The sequence below is a fragment of the Pteropus alecto genome, unplaced genomic scaffold, assembly GCF_000325575.1.
Source record: "Pteropus alecto unplaced genomic scaffold, ASM32557v1 scaffold57, whole genome shotgun sequence".
NCBI lineage: Eukaryota > Metazoa > Chordata > Mammalia > Chiroptera > Pteropodidae > Pteropus > Pteropus alecto.
In genome coordinates, this window is record NW_006442508.1 from 11,245,581 (window position 1) to 11,264,556 (window position 18,976).

Consider the following 18,976-nt stretch of genomic DNA (forward strand, 5'->3'; position numbering starts at 1 on the left):
AGCACATAGGTTCGTGCTACACGTTGGGCTTTCGAGCTGTTCTTGGACGAACTTCCTTACAAACGTTAAAATTCTGGGATTATTAGTAGAGTTTGGTGGGCATTAGAAAAGTAAGAGTTGGGTAGATTACCGACTATCCTGGGCTCTTAAGACTTGGGACAGTTTTTGCCCTCCGTTTGTTTCTGTGATGGCATTTGATTCCAACTTTTGTTGGTACGTATAACTCAACCGGTCTGTGTTATGCGCTTCTGTGAAACAAACGGATTACTTTTTGTACTTTGGGCATTTATTTATTTATTTGTTTATTATTATTACTTGCTACTTATTTTGCTTTTTCTCATTTGCAAGAGAACACCTACTTTGAGAATAGCACCTTTTAGTTTGGAAAGGAGCCTGGTTAAGACAATTTAAAAAGCTCAACATGTTTTCAGAAGAAGGTGATCTTGTAATGGCTTCCACTAGACAAGTAGGCCAAGTCAAGCACAATGCAAGAAAGTTGCTGGTTGTTGAGTTGAGTTTTATGATTATTTTATTAGGGGGTTTGAAGAAGTCTTTATTTTCATTTGTGAAGTTTTGAATACACCAAACTTCCTTTTTTATAGGAAAAAGGTCTAATTTTTTTCCTTTTAAACAAGTCAAGTCAGCAAAAAAAATAAGAAACTAAGTGCTACTTTTTCATAGTAGTTTACTCCTATTAGTTGATCCAATTAGTTGATCTAATGTGAAATTCAATTCAGTTGATCAGTTATGGTGATCAACAGCACATAGGACTTTCCAGACATATTTCTCTGCCGTTTAGATTTCTCCCCTTTCTGATTGAGACCAATAAACTGTTGAAGGTAGGAATTGGGAGGCTTCCAGTTTTCTATTCATGCGTCGAATTTTAAAAGTAATTTTAATTGACATTAAAAATAAAGGTTACTGATTTTTTTTAGTGATTGAGGGAAAATTAGTGATTGAGGGAAAGCATGCCAGTGGTAGACCTACTTGATGGATGAGTTATGTCAAACAATTGATAGAAATTTTTTATAAGAAATTTTTTTGGTGATGCAGTAAAGAGAATTTAGAACTACAAAAACATTTTAAAGGCTTAATTTTCGTAGTTAAATTAAGTAGGTACCCATCACCTATACTCAGCAATTATCAAGCTCGTTGAGTTTAAAGATATTGGAAAACATTTTTAAAAATTGGGAACTTTTTTTAAAGTTATGAAGAATTACAGTGATGTTTTGGTTTTAGTCCAGTAAAAGTTGTGTTTAAATTGGTGCTTTTGTGTTTTTTGTTTTGTTGTGAATTCAGAATACAGTTATGGCCACCCAGGTAATGGGGCAGTCTTCTGGAGGAGGAGGCCTGTTCAGCGGTAGTGGCAACATTGGCATGGCCTTGCCTAATGACATGTATGACTTGCATGACCTCTCCAAAGCTGAATTGGCTGCACCTCAGCTTATCATGTTGGCAAATGTGGCCTTAACTGGGGAAGTAAATGGCAGCTGCTGTGATTACCTGGTTGGCGAAGAAAGACAGATGGCAGAATTGATGCCTGTTGGAGATAACAACTTTTCAGATAGTGATGAAGAAGGACTTGAGGAGTCTCCTGAAATAAAAGGTGAACCCAGTGGATTGGAAAACATGGGACTGGAAAGTTTGGAACTCAGTGTTGCAGAATCACAGCCTGTGTTTGAGATGTCATCTGCCCCAGAAATTTACAGCTCAAATAAAGATCTTCCTCCTGAAACACCTGGAGCAGAGGACAAATGCAAGAACTTGAAAACCAAACCCTTTCGCTGTAAGCCATGTCAGTATGAAGCAGAATCTGAAGAACAGTTTGTGCATCACATCAGAGTTCATAGTGCCAAGAAATTTTTTGTTGAAGAAAGTGCAGAGAAGCAAGCAAAGGCCAGGGAATCTGGCTCTTCCACTGCGGAAGAGGGAGATTTCTCCAAGGGCCCCATTCGCTGTGATCGCTGTGGCTACAATACCAATCGATATGATCACTATACTGCTCATCTGAAACACCACACCAGAGCTGGGGATAATGAGCGAGTCTACAAGTGCATCATTTGCACTTACACCACAGTAAGCGAATATCACTGGAGAAAACACTTAAGAAACCATTTTCCAAGGAAAGTATACACATGTGGAAAATGCAACTATTTTTCAGACAGAAAAAACAATTATGTTCAGCATGTTCGAACTCATACAGGTAAGAGGACCTGTGTAGTCCATAAATTCAACTCATTTTTGATAGTTTAATTGAGCGAGTAGTTAAAACTAACGTTAAAAAAGGAGGACTCTGGGTTCAAGTCCTGGTTCCATTATTTGTTGTCTTTATGACCTTAGACAAGTTATTTAATCTCTTTGTGCCTCAGTTTCTCCATAGGGGTAACAATATACTATAAGATTAAAGGATTCAGTGAAAGAACACTTGTAAAGCACTATTTATTATATGGAAGAATAGGCACGAGAAGTCAATATTCTTTCTAAAATACATATTCTAATAATTTGGGATAGACCATTTAGCCAAATTAGACTTTTTTTTTAGAAGTTGCATTTAATTGGCAATGAATACATCTAAGATGCAGTATAGTTTCCAAAAGGAATTGAGGGCTTAAACAAAAAAGAAAAATCCAATGGTTAACCCTTGCGCAACTCCTTTTAACAAAGCCTATTTAAAACATTTGACTTGTGGTATCGAGTTCCTAAATGGAACAACTTGTCTCCAAAATATAGAAATGTGAGAAGTTATTTTTTAAAAGATTGGGATTATCACAATCAAACCACTTTCATAAGAAAGTAAACACGCGTGACAAATGCAACTATTTTTCAGACAAAAAATAATGTTCAGCTTTTCGAAGTCATGAAGGTAAGAGGACTTCTCTAATTTGTGTGTGCTATCATGTTTTAAAAATATGAAAAATTTCAAATAAAATACTGTACTGCACCAGTAGGTACCCATCACCTATACTCAGCAATTATCAGTATCTTGTCACATTTGGCAAAAATTTTTTAATTTTTATTCCCTTTTTAAAATTAAATTTATTGGGGTGACATTGGTTAATAAAATTATAGGCTTCAAGCATACAGTTGAATAATATGTCATATGTGTATTGCATTCTGTGCTCACCAGCAATTCATTTTTCAAAATAACAGCTTTATTGAGATATACTCCTACCACCATAGAATTCATAGTTACAATTCAGTGGTTTTAATATATTCACAGAATTGTGCAGCCATCACCACTATTTTAGAACATTACCCCAAAAAGAAATACTCATTACTTCATACCACCTCTTAGTTATTTACTTTTAAATTGACTTTCAAATCTTTGTAATTAGGGGTCTCATTTTTTTCAAAGAAATGTTTGTAACTATTGGTAATTGATTTTCACATTTGTCTTACATTTTCCTGGTAAGAGTTGGTACTTTGGAGGACTAATTACTGGTCTGAACAGAATGGATAGAATAATCTAGTACTGTACTCTTTGGATCACAAGTGAAAAGGGACTATGGGATGCTATTTGGATCAGGCCCCTTTTGCAAGAGTTGTCGCTCGGTGGGACTGAATCCCACAGATAAAGTGGGGCACAGTGGGAATGGAAATTAACATTACTTTGCTTAAGTGGTAGACTTAAAACTTGCAGGTGAAATTCCATTACGAGACTTCTAAGCCCCAGCAGAGAGCTCCTGTATTTAAAGCTTTAAAATCTAGTCAAGTAAAAGAATTTGTAGTCCTTTTAAAATTTGTCGTAACCTGTTATTGATTATCTCCATGCTTTGAAACCAGTTTATTCCAAAAGTAAAGTTCAGACATTACAAAAATACATAGCATAGGAAACAAAAGCTACTTGGGAATCCTACCCCATTCATTAATCAATAAACAGTTTAAGTTTCAAAATTGTTAGACTAACCTCACCTACAGTATCTTAAAAATAATCTGAAATACCATATATACTTTAATCATAAGTATTTCATATTATTTTAACAGTTTTTTTGAAAACCTTGGGGCCTAATTTAGAATTGGCTTATTTATAATGGAGAGCTTTTTGATAGTAACTATTGATGTGGTAAAGTGCATGACTTTTGTGTGAAGTTTTACAAATACATGTATTCATAACCAGCAGGCAAATCAACATAAAGAAAATTACCAGCACTCCAGTGGCTTTGTTGTATCAAATTTAGATTTTTTTGGTCAGTTTTAGTTTGATAACTTCAGAACCACTGAGTCACTGAACAATTAAAAATTTTTCCCCAAAAGTTAACGTTTTCAACAATAAATCTAAACTTGATTTAAGAACATTTTTAGAAGGAAGAAAAAGAAAAATAGAGACGACTAGAAAATTTTTTTGTGTGTATTTCCAATTTTTTATGTAAAGGGCTTTTTTTTTTTAAAAAAGGAATTCTACATTTTGCTATTTCTTTTATTATTATAGTGATTTATTTTTATTTTGTTACAGTCTAGGTGACTAATTTTTAGTGGCTTTATTTTATAGTTAACTATACCATCCATTACTTAATTTTTTCTCCACATTAATATAAGGTTGATATTTTCATAATGTTATGATTTATATAGCTAACATTGGTTATATGTATCTCTTCACATTTTAGTGTTAAACCTGTTTGGTTTTTAAAATGCTTTTTAAAAAGACTTTCCCTTATTACCTTGTGATTTTTTAAAAAAAACTTAAAACATTTTGATGTGTAAATTGAAGGATAATATTTTGATTATATAAATGCTGGGAGTATCTTTGGTATTAAATGCATAGTTCTGAAAATTGTATTTATGGAAAAATCATCTAGTGCTGAAAAATAGAGGTGTAAGAAGTGGTAACGGAATCACTTATTTCTCATTTCTCATTAGGTAGCCTGGTTTTCATTTACTTAATGGATTTTTTTCTGTTCTTTTATTGAGTGACCAATGTGAGGTACTTTTTTATATGCTAATCTTCAGAACAATCTCTAGAGCTAAATTTCAGGCTCGGATTTGAAAGGTCACATACAACTGACATTCATAGTTCCTAATCTCTTTTTATAAGTAATTCTCATAGTGGAGGCTGAGGATTATTTTCATTTGAGTCTTTAATCAAAGGATTTTTAATTTTGTGGTTTAGATATTTACCCAGTTTATAAATTCTACTTTAAAAGATGACATTTTTGCCTGTATCCGTGACTGAAAATTACATTGTTTTTGTAGAATATTTGTGCCTGTGGTATAGAATTGCACAAATAGAAGCAATTTATTCTGCTATAAAGAATTTAAAAGTAAATTGTCCTTAATTGATTCTTCATGTTAGTCTATAACAGTGTTTAATTTTTTTCCCATTAACTTTTTTTTTATAACATCTTAGTTGAGATATAGTTTACATACCATACAATTTACTATGGATTAGCCTGTTCTGGACATTTTATGTATATATATGGAATCATACAACACGTGGTCCTTTATGACTGCCTTCTTTCACATAGCATAATGTTTTCAAGGTTCATTTATGTTGTATGTACAGTACTTGTTTTCCTTTAATTACCACAGTATTTTGTCTATTGATTGATCAGTTAATGGATATTTGGATTGTTTCCACTTTTTGGCTATTATGAGTAATACTTTGAACATTTCATGTACAAGTTTTTGTGTGAATAAGTTTTTTTTTCTCTTGGGTGGGATTGCAAGGCCAGTGGTAACTATGTTTAATCATTTGAGGAACTTCAATTATTTTCCAAAGTGGTGCGTTATTTTACAATCCCAGAAGTGTATAAGAGGTCCTGTTTCTCCCTGTCCTGACCAATATCTGTTAACATCTCTTATTTTCATCATAGCCATCCTAGTTGTGAAATCTTCATCTCATTGTCATTTTTTAATTTTTTTATTATTATTTTTTTCATCATCATTTTGATTTGCATTTCCCTCATAGCTAATGATACTGTGCATCTTTTAATGAATTTACTGGCCATTTGTGGATCCTTACAGAACTACATTTAACATTTTAAAATTCTTTCCAGGTCAAAGTAGTCATTCTATTGCTATGAACTATTTACAGCTAATTTATACCTTTTTTCATTATGTCTTTTCTTTGTCTCATTTAGTTGACATGTCTTTTATTAGACACATCTGTTAACTGTATCTTACTATGTAGACAAAATAATAACTGCTCTTTATTGAGGGCTTATGCGTCAGGCACAGTGTTAAGTGCTCTGCATGTATTGTGTTAATTTAAATTCTCACGCTTCTAGGAAGAGAAAGTACTGTTACTTTCATAGATACAGAAACTTGCCCAAGGTCATAGTTACTGTTTTGTGTCCAAAGACTAGATGAAACAAATTGTCAAGATTTTATTTTAAAACTGTTTTGTGGTTGACAATTGCACCCCAAAAGAGGACACATTTCCTGCCTTGGAGTCTTAAATTCTTTAGTGCAAAATCACTGGCCTTTCATCTTCAATTGCTCTCAGTCCTTATGGCTTTATAAGTAAAATTTGTTTTAACACTGACCTATTTATAAGTTATATCTACTACCTGAAATTCCTACCTTAAAGCAACAAAATCTCTACTCAAAAGCATTATTGCTTTAAGCTAGCAATTTCAAATGGTAGATTTATCATTTACAAGTATTAAAAAAATTACCCAAGCCGTAGCATCAGAAAATTTGGATAGATTTTTTTAAAGGCTCATTCTGATTTTTAATATGTATATTTTAATTATGATTATTATTTATGCCTGCAGCACCTGGCCTTCCTAGGGGGTCTCCCATCCAACTACTAACCAGGCCCGACCTTGCTTAGCTTCTGAGATCAGACATTGGGCTTGTTCAGGGTGGCAAGGCTGTAGACCGTGGACCGTGGCTCCACTGGGGCGCAAACCCAGGACATTCTGTGTGTAAAGCAGATGCGCTAACCGCTACGCTATGGAACCATGCCTGCTAATTTTTTTAAAAAAGAATGCATCTTAATACCTTATCAGGATACTTTCTCAGTTCTTAATATTTAAATTAATAACAGGTAGCATTACTGAAAGTAAAAAGGGCTGTGAGAATTCAGAATGCCAGTGAAATTTTCAGCAAAGTTGAAATTGTATAGTTAGGTGAGTTTTGAATTAAATCATTTACATTTCTAAGACATGATGTAAACTTACTGTTTTGCCAAGAATAGGAAGAAAAATTCTTGTTAGAAAAATAGCCAGTACTGATTATTGTATATGTTAGTCAGAATTGTATTTGCCTTATTTTTATCATACTTAAACACTAATCATTATGTTTTTGCAGGAGAACGTCCATATAAATGTGAACTTTGTCCTTACTCAAGTTCACAGAAGACTCATCTAACTAGACATATGCGTACTCATTCAGGTTGGTAAGAAAGAACTTTTCTGTCATTTTTAGTAAACTACCTTTATAAGGAAGTTTTTCTAGACCTGGAATTGGGTCATTATTTATGATTGTATTTTTAATGTAATTTAGAAATTAGAGTTAAAAATCAGTATTCTATTAGTGTGGAGCTGTATTTAAGTGGAGATTCTTAACAAGGAGTCTACAGGTGGAACTCTTGACAGTGAATGTAAATGTGTGTGCACTTTTTCTGGGAGGAGAGTTGTTATTTTTCATCAGATCTTCATCAAGTTCCATATCTCTAATAAAAAATTGAGCTGATATCATAGACCAAGACTGGTTTATCCTTTTTGAACAACTCCTACCGTCTCACACTCCTTCCCTGACACAGTATGCCACCTAGTTTCATAGTATGTGATTGACAGGCTCCAGGGTTCCTTTAGCTTATCAGGTCTTGAAATTAGATTTGCTTTCTTTTGAGAATTGATAGGGCTTCTTAGGACAGATTTACAAAAGCCAAACAATGATCTGGATATTAATTTATTAACCTGTAATAGATAAAAATGCAGGACTATAATAGATAAAAATGCATGGCTATAACAAGGGAGAGAGTCATCTACTCCAGTGAAATAATCAGGATTACCAACCTGAATTGGTCCCCATTATCAAGGTATGTAGGTGGACGAGCTAAAAATATTAGCATAGGTGGTCTTGAATGAATAATTAGTTCATTCTGGCCATGATTGACTCTTGTTGAACTGCTGTGTCTCATCAGAACACTCCAGATTTAGAATATATGTGTACCCCTGTGGGCAAACTATGCTAAGACTATGTTTACAGAAATCTATGTAGACCCATCTCTCTCAGTTGACAGTTACCTTAAATCAGTCCTATCTGATTGACTAGCCACATGTTACTGAGCTTGTGAAATGTGGCTGGTTGAAAATGAGATATATTAAGTAGTGGAATTCAAACACTATTAAGAAAATGTAAATTACTCTCTTTTAAATATTGATTACATGTTGACATTGGATATGTTGGGTTAAATTAGTAAATTTTTACCTTTTTTTTTTTTACCTTTGTAATATGACTACTCGAAAACTCAAAATTACATATGTTGCTTTCATTTTATTGACATTAAATATAGTTGTTTTAAGTCAATGATGATTAAGACTTGGTTATAGTACAGATTCTGATTTGAGTAGCTATGCAGGAGTCGCATAGTATGATTGCTAGCCTTTCTTGGCTCTACGTGCTTGTCGTGTTAATATACTTTGAGTTTATCTTCTAAAATCTCCTAGCTATTGAGTTGGGTCACTTACTTTTGGATGTTTCCTGGTTTCATTTTCTGAGGATACCTTGGATGCTATTTCAGGCTTTCTTGAGGGTAGGCCTATGTCCTTTTTATAGCTATTCTCTAGCTCTTGAGTAAAACAGTTAAGAACTTTACATGAGTTAACTCATTTTAATCTTCATAACTATCCTATGATGTATAAGTTCTATTATTATTCTCATTCTACAAATGAGGAAACTAAAGCATTGAAGAAATCCCCTTTCTGGGTTTGTCTTACTTTCTCATGGTGTCATTTAGTTTTTCCTCTGTCCCTGTGCCTTGTTTTACTTGTACACTGGTAATTAAATCTAAATGCTTGATACTTTGTTTCATTTGAAGTAATGTCTGGTTGACTTATCTGTGTTGCTGAGTCACTGGATTAGAATGACGTACTTGTATCTTTTTAATTGAATTTATAGCAAGCATTTATGGTGTTTTAAACTAATCAGTAATCTTTGAACAATTTTGAGTTTGCTAAAATGTTGTCTTTTGAATTTTCTTTGCTATATTGTTAAGATGATTTTCAGTAGTTGCTGTTTGTTAACATCTTTTAAAAGTTTATTAATAATGAGTAGTAACTACTATTTATTGTAAGCATGCTGAGATATGTTATTTCTAGTCTTAGTACTCCTAAAATACTTAATCTCAGTTTGTAAATTAGGACACAGGTTCAGAGAGGATAAATGGCTTTTTGTAAAGTTTCTGTCATTCTTCCAAATTAGAGGAGCTAGGATTTGGCCTCAGACTTCCCTACCCTCCCATTTTCAGTTATCAACAGTGGTAAATGCATTATGGCTCATGGAATGGCTCAAGAAGCTACTGCATAATGAAATTGGAACCACAACGTATTGGGAGAACAGAGTCATTGACTTTTATTGGATACCAACAGTTTGAGTCACAAACAGGAAACAAACATGGTTAGTGTATTTTGTGTATGAGTGTGCAGAATTATTTTCAGTAGATACTGTGTTTTAATACTTTTAATTGATGTTGCTGATAACATTTGGAATAAAGTGAAGTGAAGTCAAGTCAAATTGGTTAGGTAGTTTTTCTGACTGGGTTGCATGAATACCTTGGGTATCTTCTCTATGGTTTGGAGTCTGATCTCTACAAGGTCTTTTGGTTCCTTGTTCATGTGACTGTATTTTAAGGAAGAGAAGTGTGTGCTCAGTCTCTTATTTCTGGAAGAGATTAGGCTCTGTTGAGTTGGTACATTTAGCTAAACTGACAATTAGATTGGTTTATGAGGCAAAACCACATTGGTTATTTGCTCGGAGCATTTCCATCCTTGGTTGGGGGATGGATGTGGAGGTAGATTTTTACCTGCCAAATAAGGAAGGGATCAGAATTGGGTATTGGTGAAATATCTACAGACACTAACCTCATCTGGTGTTCTCTATTTTATTGGTATTTCTACCTAATAGTATTAAGAGTAGTATCCTTACCTGGGTTGGTCCTAGAGACACTGACATTATCCTCAGCTCTCTCTTTCCTGTTCTCAGTGGAGATGCTTCCATTTCATCCTGGATGAACTATTTCTTACTGGATGAAATACATCCAGTTTTATTTGCCATTATGATATTTTTGTATATACATACCATCCATACATACAAGTTCATTTTGAATATTTTCCAGTTAATGAGTATAATGGATTTTTGTTTAAAGGAATTAAAAACTTGCCAAGTTCTATCCGCATTTTAACTCTTTTTAAGATAGAAAATTATTTTATCCAGCAATATATTTATTTTCCTTTCACCAAGTATTTGATGATTCTTATGGAGGCACTGTTTTAATAGCTAGGCTTATTTGAAAGATGTTATGGTTTGAAACTTCTTCGTAAATTCTAGAATAATTTTTAAACAGTATTTTATTGAAATTTAATTTACATACAGAAATGCACACATCTTAAGTAGACAGCTCAGTGACCTTATGTATGTTTTCACCTATTTGACTACCACTCAGATGAGGACATGGAACATTTCTACCACTCTTAGAACTAAGTTCCCTCGTCACCCTTTCCAGTCTCCCCCCAAACAATTCTCTGACTTCTCCTATCAGAAAGAACATTCTTCTATAAAAGAATTCTGAGATTCATCCCAGGTTGCATTATTAGAACTTTGCTTTTATTGCTGAGTGGTAATCAATTGTATGCCCTTGTAACTCTTTAATTAGAAATTTCTAATTTCTAATTAAAATTCTGATATTCTTCCTGGATTATTCTCGATAAGAACATGTGAAGCTTATAAAAAAAATCTTTGCCCTTTTGGATTTGCCTTACATCTATAAATTAGTTTGAGAGGAACAAAATAGACATCAGACATTTATACAGGTGAAAAACATAGGTAAATATTACTAGAATTGGAAAAGGGAGTTAAGACCATTGGTATAAGGTAAAAGGTTTTATATTTAGCTAGGTACTAATAAACTATAAAATTTTGATGGATAGATATTCTAATACAAGCAAGATTTTATGGCAATAAAACAAAAATTGGGGGTGGGGAATTAATAGAGCAAGTAAATTGTGCCATCAAATTTAAAAATTCCTATATCCTCCCATTCCCTGACCATTTCATAGATGGAGGCTTATACCTTGATTGATGCTTGCTATGTAAATTCCCTCATTCACTAGAGGTTTTAAAATGGTGCTGTTTTCATTATAATTATTTTATTAGCACAAATATTTTCCTGAGGAGGCAAACTCCATTCATCTGCTGTTTGTTTACTCAGAGCTAGGGTTTATATGGAAAGGCAGGATAAACATGTGACTCCCCCCCGCTTTTTTTTACTCATACTAAAAATTAGCCAGTTCATTCCAAAGGTGATGAATTAACAGGTAATGCATATTGACTGCCTGGCTATCTGGCCAATCCTAAGTGTTTTATATGTATTAAATTGTAGTTCACAACACTCAGGAATATTTTATAGATGAGGAAATTGAGCCTTAGAGAGTTTTCGGTAATTTGTTCAAGATCTCACAGTAAGTTGCAGAGCCCATATTTGATCTCCCAGATAGTCTTATGCCAGAGTAAGTTCTTAACTATTATGCCACCTCTCTTTCTCTGTTCTGTGTTTATATGTTAAGCAAATGTTTGTCTGCATTGAAGTGATTCACTGGAGAGGACAACATAGTGCCAAGTACTATAATGTAGCATGTTGTAGAAATCTCTTGTTTATGAATCTGTTAGTGAACTGACATGGATAGGAGTTGTCCATGTAGCTACATATCCAATCTGACGTACCTGTATATATATTTGTTTTTGTGATGAAGTCTTTTATTATCAGACATTTTATAATCATATAAAGCTTACCATCTACATGGTTTGCATAATGTCTGCGTAGTTTTGCTTTGTGAAAAAATTAAGATTTGATGTGAATTTGAGAATGTTTGAGAGATGAATTTTCATAAATGTCAATTTCCATTTTTCTACTATGCATTCCATTGGACCAGTGGGGTATGGATACCATTTGGTAATATTTACTAGAGTGTGATCTAGATGGGTATGTATTCAGGTAGAATGTGTTACTCTTACGCCTTTAATTTGGGGGTGGAGGTTGTTGTGGTTCTGTATGTACCCATGATTATGACTTTGCTTATTTTACATACCGTATCTATTTGTATGCCCTTTTTCCTTTACATAGACTCTGCCCATATTTTAGAAGGTGAGGAAAAATCAAGGAAAGTTTTGCTTTACAATAACAACTTTGGCATTGGAAAAATTTTCCAAATGAAGCTTAATTCAGCTCTTGCCGTGATAGACAAAAGGGTTAAATTTAAAGAAAAGGCCTTTTGCTCCCTGAGGCTAAAGCAGTGTTTTAAAACTTTGTAGCAAAGATCTGGAAGTGTAGCTTCATAGTATAAGGTATTTCTTTGAAGTCTCAAAATTTATCTTAACAATGTATGAATTTTATATTCTACTTTTTTATGCATTTGTTTTAACTAAACGTAAAAATTTAAAATTATCTCTTCTTTGAGTACCCTTGCCCTGAAATTAACATCCAGAGTTCAAATAATTTTGCCAGTAATTGTGTACTAATAAATCTCTGCTCTTTAATAGTCCTAGAGAGCCCCTAGCATGATGAATGTTTTAGGTGATGATGGCTAATTGAAATAATTATTTCTTCATTTGGTTTGAGAATCAATGTCAAGAGATAGAGAAAAGATATACAAATAAATATGGTAAATGTAAAGTGCATGAAACAGTCTTTTCTATAGTTTTTGTGGGTTTTTGTTTACATACATCCAATTCCTTATTTTAATAAAATCTTTAATTTCTTTCTTAATGTATGTAACGTTTCTTGTTTACCTACAGGTGAGAAGCCATTTAAATGTGATCAGTGCAGTTATGTGGCCTCTAATCAACATGAAGTAACCCGCCATGCAAGACAGGTTCACAATGGGCCTAAACCTCTTAACTGCCCACACTGTGACTACAAAACAGCAGATAGAAGTAACTTCAAAAAACACGTAGAGCTGCATGTTAATCCACGACAGTTCAATTGTCCTGTGTGTGACTACGCAGCTTCCAAGAAGTGTAATCTGCAGTATCATTTCAAATCTAAGCATCCTACTTGTCCTAATAAAACAATGGATGTCTCAAAAGTGAAACTAAAGAAAACCAAAAAGCGAGAGGCTGACTTGCCTGATAACAATAATACCAATGAAAAAACAGACACAGAACAGACAAAAATAAAGGGAGATGTGGCTGGAAAGAAAAATGAGAAGTCTGTAAAAGTGGAAAAAAAAGATAATGTTTCAAAAGAGAAAAAGCCCTGTAGTAATGCTTCAATCCAAGTGACTACCAGAACTCGCAGATCAGCAATGGAAACTAAAGCGGTGGATGTGCATACAGGAAATAATTCAGAAAAAACCTGTAAAACCAAGAAAAGCAAAAGGAAGATGGAAGCTGACACCCATTCCTTACAAGATCCTGTTCATGATGAGGACCCTGTGACAAAAAAGAAAAAGACAGAAAGCAAATCCAAAAATAGTCAGGAAGTGCCAAAGGGTGAGAACAAAATAGAGGAGATTAAAAAGCAAAATACTTATGTGAAAAAAAGTACAAAGAAGAAAATTCTGAAAAATAAATCAAGTAAAAAAAGCAGCAAGCCTGCTCAGAAGGAGACTGCCCAAAAGGCGTCTGCTCAGTCAGAGTTGCTGCCTCCCATGGAGCCTTCTCATTCTCAGATGAAGCCTGCTCTGACAGAGCCTCCTCTTCCCACAGAGCCTCAGATGAGGCCTGCTCAGACAGAGCCTCTGCCTCTCATGGAACCTGCTCCAATGGAGCTTGTTCAGATGGAGGAGCCTCCTACCATGGAGCCTTCTCCTCCTGTGGAGCCTTCTCCTATAGAGCCTCCTTTTCACATGGAGCCGATTACTAAAAAGTCTCCTCGAAAAGATAATAAAAAAGAAAAGTCTAACATGCAGAGTGAAATGGCACGGAAGGAGCAAGTCCTTATTGAAGTTGGCTTAGTACCTGTTAAAGATAGCCAGCTCCTAAAGGAAAGCGTGGGTGCACAGGATCTCTTAGCACCATCACCACCGCTGCCAAAGGAAAACTTAAAAGAAGAGGAGTCAAAAGACCAAAAATTACTCACCCAAGGTGAAGAAAATAAAGAAGCTCCTCTTCAAAAAGTAGAAGCAGAAGAGGGAGATAAGAGTCTAGTTGGTCTTGCTGCTGTTATCAAGGAATCTGCCAATATTTCATCTTCCGAACAAAACTTGAATATACCAGAGGGTGAAACTTTAGATGGCAAACTTCAGGCTGACACTAGGCTTTGTGAAATGGATACGGATACTGAAGAGAACAAAACAGAGAACACCACTGGTAAAGACTCAGCAGTCGAAGAACCAGTTTCACCACTACTTCCTCTACCAATAGAAAAACGTGAAGCAGGGTCCAAAACTGCTGTGGCATCACCTCCCATTACCATGGCAATAAATGAGTCTCAGGAAATGGATGAAGATGAAGGCATCCATAGTCATGATGGAAGTGACCTAAGTGACAACATGTCAGAGGGTAGTGATGATTCTGGATTGAATGGGGCTCGACCAGTTCCACAAGAAACTAGTAGAAAAAATGCAAAGGAAGCCTTGGCAGTCAAAGTAGCTGAAGGAGATTTTGTTTGTATCTTCTGTGATCGTTCTTTTAGAAAGGAAAAAGATTACAGCAAACACCTCAATCGTCATTTGGTTAATGTATACTTCCTTGAAAAAGCAGCTAAAGGGCAGGAGTAATTAAAATTTGGAAAAGGCTTCATTTCTTAGTTTGCAAAATTTATTACATTTTCATTCATAGTGGTAGACAACCTTTTATTTTTAAAGTTGCTTTAATTAGTGTCTGGTGTTAATTTTTAAGTGGCACGCTTTTCCTTAGGACACTGTATACCTAATGATGTGTAACTTCTAGTAAATCCAAGGGAGTTAGTGTACTAAACCAGCAGACACCTAAATCTGTTAGCTTATGCATTTAATTGAAACTAGAGGGCCAAGGTGGTATTATAGCATTCTTGTTGCTTTGTCTAGCTATAACTTGTCAGTTTTTTCCCCATGTCTGTCTTCCATTTCAGTTTAGTTTATTCTTAGTTTCTTGTTTAGCTCTATAAAAATTGGCATACATAACTAGCAAATTACTTGAAGAATTTGCCTGCTTTATATAAAGTTAGCACTTTAAAATTTTTTTAGAGATGAGAAGAGACATTTAAATTGAAGAAAAATTCTCCCAACAATGGACATTGTTTCAGTCCAGGTATTTACTTCTTGAGTTTTGATCATTATTTCTTATTTGTGTATGTTAATCGTCATAAAAACAATGATTTTGGTGTATTTTTTTATTTTGGTGCTTTAATGGCTTAAGATGTTGCACATTGTTTTTTTTTAACCTATGCAGTTTAATTTTTTCTAGAAATAGTATTTCTGTTGAACAGTAACACTTTATACATATATATGCATGTTTATTTTATTCTCTTTGGAGGGATGCTTTTAGTCTTGTTTGCAAAAGGGCAGTTTTCTTTTTCTTTTGCTGCAGTTGTCTTTTTTTGCAGATTATTAGTGTGTGCAAGTTTGTGAGCAAATGAAACATGCAGGTTCGGTTCATCGATTTTGATTTTCACATCTTATATCTATGCTAGAATCTGTATTTCATATGTTATTTATTTTAAATGGATGTAGTAGATTCATAGCTCTGTTTGCAGATAAATAAACCACTAGGCTCTATAATGAATGGATTTTTATCTCAAATACCAACCATAAGTAAAAGTTTTTAGCCTGCTTTATTACAGCTACATCTTAAATGTACAGTGTTAAGTCATATCTTTGAGGAAAACCTTTTTTTCGTAGATGGTTGGTGTCCATAAGGCTACTCAACTGAGTAAAGAACTATATAAGTGATATTTTGAAACTGCAAACCTGGAATTAGGAGACCGTTACTCCTTCAAGCTATACAGAATATCAGTTGTGAGAGTCCAAAGCCATAGCAATTATAAGGAAAACCTAGCATGAGAAAGGTAGTATTGAGTGCTTTTAGACCAGCTGCTACTTCCTATGAATACAGTGAAAAAGGCTGGTGGAACTTAAGTACAGTCCAGATTTAAAATCACACTTTCTCAGGGATCTCCACAAATTAGTGGGTTTCCTGGCTGTCCCTGTGACAGCCTCTTTCTACAGGTGAGGCCTCAAATGAATTGCAGCTATCCTGGTGTTCCTATGGGGAAGCTTTGTATGAAAGAGTGCGTACTCCCAAACTTTTTCGGTAGGTTCTTTGGCCAGTTGTCAAAGAATATGAAAGAGTCCAACATAGGATTTTTCTTGCTGATAGTAGTTATTCATTGCAGTAAAAATAAAATATGATCCCAATAGGGAATCTTGAACAATTCTAATTTCCTATTTTCTGTTCTGAAATAACCACTTTATATTTAACTTCTTTTATCTGGCGATCTCTTTGAGGTGCAGTGCAGGTTTCAGAGTTTGGCAGTACAACATAAAGATTAGGAAAAGCATCGAAGTGTGAGTGGAAAACTTGTTAAAAATCTGAGAGTGAAGTTTGAGTTAAAAGACATTTGAACTTTTAATTGACTGGGAGGCCAAAGATTTCAAAGAAGAAGATTCTCTCAAGACACAAGGAGTAAGTTGTATGTTAATGATGTATGTTTTGTGTGCATGAATGGGAATTTGTAAATGATGTTGAATTCTAGGTGAATTCTTGGCTCCGACAATCATTGTCAACAGAAGATCAAGCTGCAGATATTTATGTTTTAAAACTTAAATTATAAAGCTAGTTAAATCTTTCTAACAACTAGTTTTAATATTCATGGGTACATTTTATATAAGTTACCTTTTACATTATATATGAAAACATTCATGTTAAATACAGATTGGAGATTGGGAATTAGTTTGGGGAAGAGATTTTTGTGGATTCTTTCATACTACAAAAGAAAAAAATTTGACTTCTGGAGAATCTAGTTTTTAAGACTAGAATGCTAAAAACAAAAATATGAAGGAAATTAAAACCCCTTATTGTTAAATTAATCTGTGAAAATTTTGTTACTGGAAATTGAGTAGGACTTGAGGCCTTTCTTCCGGAAAACGAGGACTTGATTGTCAGGCCTATATTAGGTTCTGAACCTTAATGCCATGTATTTGTACTTATTAAAAATTGTTTCAATGAAAAGCATATTAGTAATATGAACTTCTGGTCTAGTCGGGAGTTCTTCCATTTGAAAAATGTGATATTTGCATGAAACTGTTTGAATCTTTTTGTTTTCTCAGTTTCCCTTCCACTGGATAGAATTGAAGCTAGAATTTTCCCTTTTGATAAAGGAATAAAAAGTGAACATGTTGCTTGTAAATTGATGTTTAGTAACTAGAGATAAACTTGAAATACTAGAAATATATTATAAGCCTAATCCTAGGTAGTCTTATCAAAATGTATCTCTTAACTATCTTTTGAACCTATATTTACATTGTTTTTCAAGATTTTTTAAGTTATATTTTTTCCTCTTTTCAGAGCTGCTTCTTTGGGATTACTTTTTTTTTTAATTGAAGTGTAATTCATAAGGGGCAACATTTTTTTGATAAGGCTTCTTATAGCTATGGCCTCTTCGGAGCTGCTTTTTGGGGGCTTTTTTTTTAATTGAAGTATAATTCACAAGGGGCAACATTTTTTTGATAAGGCTTCTTATAACTATGGCTGGATGTTTTGCTCTAGTCTTCCAAGAGAGGGCCATTTTATTTTTGAGAGTTACTTCTAAAGTCATGTGGTCTTCAACTCTGGGGACTGTTTTACATGTGAGTGCTAATACATATTTAAACTCGAGTAGACCTCGTCACATGTTACCCCATGAATGTTGACAATAGAAGGACTACCTTGCCTGTAATATATAACATCAGTTCTGGACTGAAAAGCTGGGGAAGAAACATAATTTTCTTTTTTTGCATAAATCAGAAAAAAAGTTAGGGTGTGGAGTTTCCTTGTTAACCTCAGCAGACAAACTGAACTGATAGCGTTAATTCAGATTTAGGAAGTTATCTGAATCTTGGTTTGTGTAGATTTGCAATCTACATGCAATATTTACTAAATCAGATAGCTTTCACAGTTTCATGTGTACATAGGCTCTCCCCACCTTCTTCAGCATCCACTAGCTATTGAACTGGCATTGAAACATTGCAACAATGTTTTGTTGCATCAGTTTTATAATTTTACAGTGCAATACGTTGTTATTTTTCAGAGACAAACCAAAGGTTAATTTCTCAAGGTTCTTGCTGCCTGCTTTAGCAGCATTTGGTGGAGGATCTTTTATATACATTTGTAATAGATGAAAAATAAACCAGATTGCAAATCCTTTTTTTTTTTTTTTTAATGCTTAAACCATGTACCAAGATTTTGGTCCAAATTGTGTAGAATAAGTTAAACTCAAATTGCATTCTATTAACCTATATGAGTGTATTTCTGTAAGCATAGTTATGTTGAAATAAAGTTTTAAAAAGCATATTAATGCCTTTGTTTATTATTGGTACATCAAGTATCAAGGAAGCCCGAATTTTTTTTGTTTTGCTGGAATTGCAACTGTATTAATTTTCTAAATTATTTCCTCCAGATAACCCATAGTAGGTAGAAAGGTCATGGCAATCTTTGTTGTTTGGGTAACAATCCAGTGGGTAGTAGTCCAAAGCATATCTTCCTGTGCTCTGCTTTCTGGGAGGTGGAGGTGAGGGAGAAACAATAAGAGGACCATTCATAGAAGGCTTATTCCTTCCCAACCACAGTTCCCCTTAACATAATGATTATGTCCCTTCTCAGTGGCAGGCCTGACATAATTTTTGACTCATAGATA

At 34.1% G+C, this 18,976-nt stretch overlaps 1 protein-coding gene across 3 annotated transcripts in view; it reads left to right on the forward strand.

Annotated features, from left to right (window-relative positions):
* The window catches only part of REST (RE1 silencing transcription factor), a 19,092-nt gene extending 461 nt beyond the window's left edge, over nucleotides 1–18,631 (forward strand). For all 3 annotated transcript variants that reach the window (XM_006922524.2, XM_015597574.1, XM_015597573.2), the window contains exons 2-4: nucleotides 1,300–2,203; nucleotides 7,252–7,335; nucleotides 12,958–18,631. In XM_006922524.2, coding sequence (XP_006922586.1) covers nucleotides 1,309–2,203; nucleotides 7,252–7,335; nucleotides 12,958–14,882 — 2,904 coding nt within the window. In that variant the 5' untranslated portion in view covers nucleotides 1,300–1,308 and the 3' untranslated portion in view covers nucleotides 14,883–18,631. The remainder of the gene's footprint in view (nucleotides 1–1,299; nucleotides 2,204–7,251; nucleotides 7,336–12,957) is intronic.
* Nucleotides 18,632–18,976: the final 345 nt, after the last annotated feature.